Here is a 9,575-nt window from a genome sequence, read left to right as displayed (position 1 = left end):
ACGGACACTCCTTTTTTTTTCCCCATCGCCCGCTCAGTGCTCTCAAGGTGCCCCTTGGTCTCCGGGTTCTGGGGACCCGCAGACCGCCCTCACCCCAGGCCCCCAGCCCGCGCCCAGCTCGCGTCGCCGGCTGCCGGTTGGGGGCGGGGCTTCGTGGGTGGGGCGGGGCTTCGTTCGGGGCCGGCACGGAAGCGGTCCGGAGCCGCTTCCTCCGAGGGGGGGCGGGCCCTGGGCGGGGCTTCATGGGCGGGTGAGGCCCGGGCGGAGCTCCACTGGCCGGGGCGGGGCTTCATGGGGGGGGGGTGAGGCCCGGGCGGAGCTCCAGCGGCAGGGGCGGGGCTTGGTTGGGGCGGAGCCGGGGCCGCGGCGGCAGGCGCGCGTCGCTGGGCGCGCGGCCTGGGGCGTGCGGATCCAGGCGCGGAGTGGAGCTTGGGGTCGGGTCGCGGCGGCACCATGGTGCTGTGTCCGGTGATCGGGAAGCTGCAGCACAAGCACGTGGTGCTGGCCAGCGCCTCCCCGCGCCGCCAGGAGATCCTCAGCAACGCGGTGAGCGGCCTGGGCCCGGCTTGGGCCCGGGTCTGCAGGGCCGGGGTCTGGGGCGGGCCTAGTGACCCGGGCCTAGTGACCAGGGGCCTGGTGACCCGGGGGCTAGTGACCGGGACTTAGCTGGGGGCGGGGTGGTGTCTGCAGCCGGGGCCTAGTAACTGGGAGTGTCCAGTGATGGGGGGCGCAGGGTCTGGTGGCTGAAGACGAGTGACCGAGGGGCCTAGTGACCTGGCCTTACTGGGGGGCGGGGGCACGGGGGTCGGTTGGTCTGCAGGGCCGGGGCCTAGCGACTTGGGGGGCCTAGCGGGGGGGGGTGCAGGCCGGGGCTTCATGATGGGGCCTAATGACAAGGTCTGCAGGGCCGGGGCCTAGTTACTGGGGGTCTGGGGTCTCTGCAAGGCTGGGGCCTTGACGTGACCAGAGGGAGGACCCAAGTGACCGTGGTCCAGGCCTGTGGGCCGGCCAGCGTCTTCCAGCCAGGGCCTGGTGACCTGGTGCCCTGCCGGCCGGGGTCTGCGGGGCTTCAGGCCGAGGCCAGGTCTGTGGGCCTGAGCCGAGTCTGTCCAGGAGCCGGGAGGGAGGGAGGGAGGGAGGACGGGAGCGGACAGAGGCCCCGGCAGAGGCTTGGTCTTGATGGGGAGGCCCTGCCTGGGTGGGGGGAGTGGGCTGGGGTAGGGGTAGGTGCCGAGTAAGGGGTGCTGCCTGTACCTCCAGGGGGAGGACGGGCGGGTGCTGTGCTGTGTGGCGTGGGAGGGGAGGGGGGAGGGGAGTGGACGAGGCCCTGGTTGGACATGGTCGGGGAGAGGAGCGGTGGGTGCAGAGTGAGGGGTGCCGTCCGTACCTCCAGCGGGACGGCAGGGTGGTACAGAGCCGAGGGGGCTCACAGTGTGGTCCAGGGGAACCTGGGGGTGCGGGAGATCGTGATGGAGGGGAGAGCTGGGGAGAGCCCTGGGATGCAGGGAAGGTAAGAGCCAGCTGGGTGTGCCGCGGGGTTCCCCGTGGGGATGGGAGTTTTACCCTCTGTGGGCAAGACCCGCAATCCTGTCCCCATCTCACTCTGGATGTCGCTGTGTCCGTGACCTGCCTTCCACAGGAGCTGCCTGGTCACACGTGTTAGGGGACCAAGTTAAAGCAGCCATATTTGCCCTCGCGCAGCCCCAGTTAGTGACTTTTTTGTGGCATTTCCTGCAGGCGGTGTCATTTCAGTAGTTTGACCCCTGTGGAGGCGAAGCCTTTGGGACTCTGGGAGCCCTTTGACCCCTCAGGGCTGCAGGCCCCAGCATCCCAATCAATACAGCCCTGCTGGCCTCTGCGTGTGCAGAGGTCTTCCCGCCAGCGCCCCCGGGTCCTCTGCAAGTCCCACACCCCTGCGGCCGGGGCTTGGCGCTCGGTCAGCATCCAGTGCCTAGACCACATAGTCAGGGAAGGTGGGCTGCGTGGGGAAAGGCCAGTTCCTGCAGGTCCTGCACATCCGTCAGCATCCTCGGGTTCCTCCCATAAACCCTCCTGCCCCCTTCTGTCCCGTTTCAGGGCCTCAGGTTCGAGGTGGTCCCTTCCAGGTTCAAGGAGAAGCTGCATAAGGCCTCATTCGCCACCCCGTACGCATACGCCGTGGAAACGGCCAAGCAGAAGGCCCTGGAGGTGGCCGGCAGGATGCACCAGGCGAGGGCTTCTGCTTCTGCTTCTTCTGGGTCTCCTGCTAGGAGGGCATCTTCAGGTTTTAAACATACGTGTTATAAATAAGGGCCATTTACAGCATGCAGTTAGTCTGGCGTCTCCATGGCTGAGGGTCCTTGTGTTGTACACTGCTGTAATTCATGTGATAGTATCATTTATAGAACGTAGCTTATCTCTTACTTTGCTAGGATGTTAACGTACTATTGCAATTCATATCATAGTATCATTTACGATAAAGAATTGATCTACCTGATCTATTACTAGGTGTTACCATGTCATATGCTATTGTAACTAATATAATAGCATTGTTTATGATATAGAATTAATGTAGCTTATCTATTACTGTTACTATATAATATACTATGGTATTTAATATAACAACATCATTTATGATATAGAAACAATATAGCCTCCGCATTACTATGAGTGTTACTATATAATATATAATTGCAATTAACATAACAGTATGACTTACGATATAGAATTAACTATAGAATTAACGTACCTTATCTGTTACTAGGTCTTATTATATAATATACACTTGTAATTAATGTAATGGTATCATTATGATATGGAATTAATGTAGCTTATCTATTGTTGTGTTACTATATAATATGCTAATTAATATAATAGTGTCATTTATGATATAGAATTAAAGTAGCTTACCTGTTACTATGTGTTATAATAATACCTAATTGCAGTTAACATACATGACCCATGTATTCACGTTAATGCTGTAAGAAGTATTGGTATAAACACATGAACATTGCTGGACCGATTTCCGGCCATGGAAAGGTTAGAGTTTAAGTGCAGCCAGAGCGGAAGGTTGTGTGCAGGTTTCCGACGAGTGTCTTGGGGTCACGTGTTCCTCGCTTGGTGTGTCGAGGACACTGGAATCTTGCTTTCCAAAGTGAGGCTGGGTTCGCAAGTAAGCAGCGATGCTGTGTCATGTGCCTCATGGCGTGAAAACGTGGAAGACATGCAGAGTCGGCCTTTCTAAAGCTGAGTCTGGATTTCTTGCAGAAGGACCTGCGGGCCCCTGACGTTGTCATCGGAGCGGACACCATCGTGGTGAGTCTGCTTTCCGGTCCGGCTGTCCGTGTGGCGGGCATGAACTTGGTAACCGAAATCCAGGCCTCGGCAAGGCTGGTTCTTTCTGGAAGACCTAAGGGAGAATCCATCCCAGGCCTCTCTCTCTCTCTCTCTCTCTCTCTCCCTCTCTCTCTCTCTCTCTCTCTCCTCTCTCTCTCTCTCTCTCCCTCCCTCCCTCTCTCTCTCTCTCTCTCTCTCCCTCTCTCTCTCTCTCCCTCTCTCTCTCGCTCTCTCTCCCTCTCTCTCTCCCTCTCTCTCTCTCTCTCCCCCTCCCTCTCTCCCTCTCTCTCTCTCTCTCTCTCTCTCTCCCCCTCTCCCTCTCTCTCTCTCTCTCCCTCTCTCTCTCTCTCTCTCCCTCCCTCCCTCTCTCTCTCTCTCTCTCTCTCCCTCTCTCTCTCTCCCTCTCTCTCTCGCTCTCTCTCCCTCTCTCTCTCCCTCTCTCTCTCTCTCTCCCCCTCCCTCTCTCCCTCTCTCTCTCTCTCTCTCTCCCCCTCCCTCTCTCTCTCTCCCTCTCTCTCTCTCTCTCTCTCTCTCCCTGTCTCTCTCCCTCTCTCTCCCTCTCTCTCCCTCTCTCTCTCCCTCTCCCTCTCTCTCTCTCCCTCTCTCTCTCTCTCTCTCTCTCTCTCTCCCTCTCCCTCTCTCTCTCTCCCTCTCTCTCTCCCGGTTTCTGGTGGGTTGCCTGACATCCCGGGCATCCCTGGGCTTGTGGCCGCATCCCTCCCATCTCTGCCTCCGTCTTCACATGCCTTCTCCTCTGTGTCCCAGGTTCCTTCTTCTTGTAAGGACACCAGTCATCATGGATTAGGGCCCACCTACTGCAGTACGACCTCATCTTAAATTTTCTTACATCTGTGAAGATCCTATTACCAAATAATGTCCTGTTCACAGGGCCGGGCATCAGGACCTCGGCATATGTTTTGGAGGGAAACGGTTCTCACCAAGATAGGGGTTTTGGCCACTGAGGGTTGGACTTTTTGGTGGGAGGTCACAGTGATCGGTACAGCAGCTCTGCCATGCTGGTGACAGCCCTCTGTCTGAGACCCTCGCTGGCCTGATGGCAGGCATCTCCCAGGGATGCTGGGCCTCATTGCTAGGGTACCATCATGGTCTCCAGGGGAGGGACCACCTGTTTGAAAGAGTCTGGAGTTACTGTGTAGAACAGGGAACTATATTCAATACCTTGTAATAACCTGTAATGGAAAAGGATCTGAAATATATATATATACATACATATATATACATGTATATATATAACGGAATCACTTTACTGTATACCTGAAACTAACACAATATTGTAAATCAACTGTACCTCAATTAAAAGAAATAAAAAACGAGTCCAGGGTTGGAAAATGCCAGCTGGTGTGATCCCAGGGTCTGCCTTGCCCTCACATGGCATTTGTTTCTGTGCAGCCCAGGTGGATGGGACCTACCTGTGTGCAGGTGAGAATCAGACATCGTTTCTGGTTCATGGTTAAGGCTACATGGAAGTAAAAAAGTGAACGGTGCAGGTTCTTCAAAATGTTAATCGAAGAATTACTATATGATCCAGCAGTTGTGTTATGGGCTGAATTGTGTCCCGCAGCCCAATTCCTATGTTGAAGTCCTAGTGCCCAGGACCTCAGAATATGACTGTATCTGGAGATGGGGTCTTTAAAGAGGGGATGAAGGTACAATGAGGTCACTAGGGTGGGTCCTGATCCCATAGGACTTCTGTCCTTATAAGAAGAGGAGATCAGGACACAGACACACACAGAGGGACAACCCTGGGAGGACACGGGGAGGAGAGGGCCGTCTACACGCCCAGGAGAGAGGCCTCGGGAGGAACCAGCCCTGCCCACACCTGGATCTCAGATTCCAGCCTCCAGGACTGGGAGAGATAAATGTCTGCTGTTTAAGCCGCCCCGTCTGTACTGCTCTCTGGCAGCCCCAGCTAAGACATCTACTGTTAGGTATATGCCCCAAAGAATTGAAAATAGGTGTTCAAACAAAAATTTGTACGTGAATGTTCATAGCGTTATTCGCAACAGCCAAAAGGTGTGAACGACCCAGATATCCCCCCTTTGATGGACGGATGGGGTCCATGCACACAGTAGAATATGACTCAGCCGTGAAAAGGAGTGAAGCCCTGACACAGGCTACAGCGTGGATGGACCTTGAACACAGGATGCTCAGTGAGAGAAGCTGATGCAGAAGGACACACAGTGTGTGATTCCATTTGCAGGGAATGTCCAGAACAGGCAAATGCACAGAGACGGAGAGTGGGTTAGGGGTGTCAGGGGCTGGGGAGGGAGATGGGGAGTGACAGCTCATGGGGATAGAGTGTTCCAGATGATGAAAAAGTTCTGGAACTCAGCAGTGGTCCTCGCCCACCCCTGGAAATGTACCACACAGTTTAGTTCAAAATGGTGAAATTCATGTTATACAAATCTCTCCTGCTTTAAAAAAAAAAAAAAAAAAAGTGAATCTAAAAAGTGGACAGTGCAGCTTGCGCAGACCAGCTCAGGGAGCGGAAAACGACGCTTCCCTCCCGTTTCTCTTGCAGGCGGTGGGAGCCACGATCCTGGAGAAGCCTGTGGACAAGCAGGACGCCTACCGCATGCTGTCAAGGTGGGCGGGTCTTGGCCGTCCTCCGGGGAAATAGTCCTGCGTCCGACAGAGCCTGGGCCCGGTGGAGGGGCCGCGCTTCCTCGGGGTGGGTGGGGGGTGTGGGTGTCCGGGCATCACCTCCCCCATCTCCCACCGGCAGCCCCTCCTGGTTCAGGGCAGAGGATGGGCCGGTGCCCTTGAACCTACGCCGTGTTGGTCTCACTCTCATGGGCTCGTCCGGGAGCCTCCGTGTCTGCCCCTCCCCATCTTCCTCATCCCGACTCCACCTGACTTGTGTGCCCAGGAGCCCAGTGATCCTGAGCTCCCGCGATGGGGAGCAGGCCCTGGGCCTCTCAGCATCCCGGGGGAGGGGGGGCCACACCATCACCCGTCTTCAGGGCCTCTTCCTGGCTCAGCCACCCTGCGTGTCCGCGCCCAGGAGAGCAAAGGGACCCGAGAGAGAGGCGGCTGAGAGCTGCCAGGACCCGGGTCCTCCCGGCACGGCCGGCGACGCCTGTCGGGGCCCGGGTGCTCCAGCCTCGCCTCCCGTGAGACGCCCCGGCCGCCCCCCAGCCCCCGCTCCGAGAGCACCGAGCACACTCTCGCCTGGACCTGCGCCGTCGCTGCGGGAAGGTTTCCCCGGAGACCGCGTGGCCGGGGCCGGCGGGTGGACCTGCGCTCGCGCCCGGTGGTGGCAGGGGTGGCGCTGTCTCGGACACCCCACACGGTCGCCCGCTGGGCCCCGTCGTGTCTTGCAGGCTGAACGGGAAGGAGCACAGTGTGTTCACGGGCGTGGCCATCGTCCACTGCTGCAGCCAAGGTACCGCGGCCACCTCCGTCCGCACCCCCCCAACCCCGGGAGCTGGGCGTCGTGAGGAGCCGGGGGTCCGCGGGGGCGGCTCTGTCTTTGCTCCACGTGACCCTGCCTTCCCGTCCTGCCTGCGAAAGTCGGGGTCCCACGTGGGAATCCTGGGGTCCACCCTGAGCGCCCGATGGAGACCGTGCGGGGGGGCGCGGGCCGTCATAAAAGCCCATCCAACGCGACCGGCCCAGATGCTTTCTTTGAGGTTTTTGGTCTGGAAGGTGGAGGAGTTTGGCCCCTGTTGGCGAGGGTTTTCTCTGTGTGTGTGTGTGTGTGTGTGTTTGTGTGTGTGTGTCTGTCTGTCTGTTTTGGCTGAGCCGTGTGGCTTGTGGGATCTCAGCTTCCCGACCAGGAATCAAACCCGCACCCCCTGCAGTGGAAGCACAGCGTCCTAACCACTGGACCGCCAGGGAAGTCCCAAAGGGCTTTTTTTTTTTTTTTAATGCACAATTTTTAAAGCTGCTTAAAAGAGATTTTAGGTCCAGGAAGGACCCTGAGGCTGAGTTTGAGCTCTTGGGCTCCCCGAGCACATCCCGCAGATGGGTGACCGCGCGTCTGTCTGCTAATTAGCGATTGGGTTACTCTTACCCTCTTGGTCCGTCCTGGACTTTAACCTGTGCTCTTTGGGGAGAAAGCACTTGCTAGACAGTGCGGTTCCTTTACCTGGGGCTTGAGACCACAGGCATCCATCCTCCCCCATCCTGGGGACCACATGTCTGAGGTCAAGCTGTCCCAGGGCCGAGCTCCCTCCAGGGGCTCCAGGGGAGGGTCCTTCCCGCCTCTTCCAGCTTCTGGGGGCTCCAGGCGTCCCTGGGCTTGTGGCCGCCTCCCTCCCGTCTCTGCCTCTGTCTTCCCGGGGCTTCTCCTCTGTGTCTGTGTCTCTCCTCTTCTGTGTTTAGAAGGACCCTGTCATTGGATGTAGGGCCACCCTCCTCCAGGAGGACCTCATCTCAGACCCTTCACTGCATCACATCTGCAGAGACCCTGTTTCCTAATAAGGTCCGGTTCTGAGGTTTTCAGAGGACGTGACGTTTGGGGGGCCCCATTCACGCCAGGACGGCCGGTGTGGAGAGCCCTCACGATTGGCTGCCGTGCATAGCCACCGTACTGTGTGCCTGGGGCATTTCCAGCCCCACAGCCGAAAGCCTCGTGTAGACTGCAGCATTACCCTGTGGTAACTGTACTCCACGAATTAGCGCAGAAGCCAGAGGCCCGTCTCATCCGGCTCTGCAGGCTGCAGCTTTTTCTCCTGCTTGCCAATTCTGTTGCCCTCTTTTTTGTTTTATTCTTTCTCTTTTCCCTTGTCTAAAAGGAACTGTTAACGACCATATGTGAATTCCACGCAAAGCTCAGGCCAACTCCCCCCAGAGGCAGCGGCTAGAACCTGGGGACGCGGGGGCCTGGCGCCGGCCACGTACCCTCACTGTGGGGTCCTTCCTTGCAGACGGCCGGCTGGACACGGAGGTCTCGGAGTTCTACGAGGAGACCACGGTGACGTTCTCGGAGCTGTCGGAGGAGCTGCTGTGGGAGTACATCAACAGCGGGGAGCCCATGTGAGTCTCTGTTGGGAGCTGCGGTGCCGAGTCCCCGCTGTGGGCGGCGGACAGGCCGGGCGCGGGGCTCCGCCTGTGTTGGGGGCCGGTGCTCCCGACGAGCCCGGTGCCCCGGTGCCTGGAAGGTGCTGGAAGGATGCCTTCCTAGGGGTCCCCGTCCCGTGGGTGCTCCTACAGCGCAGCCGGCCCCCCAGGGCGCCACGACGGTGGGGCAGCCGGGGCCGGCCCCTGGAGGGCAGAGGTCACCGTGACCCCAGCGTCACGCTGACCGCCCCAAAGCGCGCCGGGTCCGGGCTGCAATCTTGTCAAGGTCACGGAGGCTCAGCTTGTGCTCCAGCCTCGCTGGCTGCACGCCCCAGCCCCGCCGGGGCGGGGCTCGGCGCCAGCTGGTGGCTGGTGGCCTCGCCACGGCTCTGACGGTGCCTCGGGGACCAGCCTCCCCGTGTGTCTTCGGGAAGCGGCTCACTCAGGGTGCTTGCGAGGGGCCGGGCACCGACAGCCGCGGGGAGGTGAGCGCAGACGCCCTGGGCTCCTGAGACCGAGGGTCCGAGCACGTGTTCTGCTGGTTAAAGCCCGTCTCAGGCCTGTTCACGGTAAAGGCCGGGGAGAAGAGTCTCCCTGGGGTGTTGGTCTCGTGGAAGCAGCCACAGCAAAGGGACTCCCCACTGGCTTGTCCTTCTGGCGGGCGCGGGAGCCCCCGTTGCAGGGTAGTAAGGGGGTGCCGTGCGCCCGGCCCGGTTCTCACCATCTTCTGTGATGATGAGTTCTCACAGGAGCCTCAGCTCTGGGGCATCCTAGTCTGCTTGGGGTCCTGCCAGAGCCCCACAGGCAGGGAGCTTGTACACAAGAGACATGTATCTCTCACCGTGCTGGAGGCTGGAAGTCTGAGGTCCTGGCGGGGCCACATTTAGCGTCTGGGGAGGCTGCTTCCTGGCTCCTAGATGGTGACTCCTCGCTGTGTCCTTGCCTGGAGGAAGGGGCCAGGGAGCTCCCTGCGGTCTCTTTCAGAAGGACACTAATCCCGTCCACGGGGGCTGCCCCCTCATGACCTCGTCACCTCCCCGAGGTCCCACCTCCCGACACCATGGCGTCGTGGGTTAGGATTCCGCAGGGCGCCGGGCTCTGGCTGGTGCCGGCTGTCAAGAGCGGAGCTGCTGGCTATCGGGGCGTCTCATCAGGACAACACACCAAAACGAGGGGCAGCGTCAGGCCGTTCACCGCCGCAGCTGCGGCGGGACCAAGAGGCCGAACCAGAGGGC

The 9,575-nt window shown here is 59.1% G+C and overlaps 1 protein-coding gene across 1 annotated transcript in view; it reads left to right on the top strand.

Moving 5' to 3' along the window:
- Positions 1–341: 341 nt before the first annotated feature.
- Positions 342–9,575, top strand: part of LOC309652443 (putative bifunctional dTTP/UTP pyrophosphatase/methyltransferase protein) — a 26,644-nt gene continuing 17,410 nt past the window's right edge. The window contains exons 1-6 of the mRNA XM_082446235.1: positions 342–546; positions 2,077–2,208; positions 3,247–3,294; positions 5,858–5,922; positions 6,660–6,721; positions 8,208–8,316. Of these exons, the coding sequence (XP_082302361.1) occupies positions 454–546; positions 2,077–2,208; positions 3,247–3,294; positions 5,858–5,922; positions 6,660–6,721; positions 8,208–8,316 (509 nt within the window). The 5' untranslated portion in view covers positions 342–453. The remainder of the gene's footprint in view (positions 547–2,076; positions 2,209–3,246; positions 3,295–5,857; positions 5,923–6,659; positions 6,722–8,207; positions 8,317–9,575) is intronic.

This window comes from Balaenoptera physalus (genome assembly GCF_965194825.1).
Source record: "Balaenoptera physalus genome assembly, chromosome: X".
NCBI classification, from domain to species: domain Eukaryota; kingdom Metazoa; phylum Chordata; class Mammalia; order Artiodactyla; family Balaenopteridae; genus Balaenoptera; species Balaenoptera physalus.
This window is presented reverse-complemented; position numbering and strand designations above follow the sequence as displayed.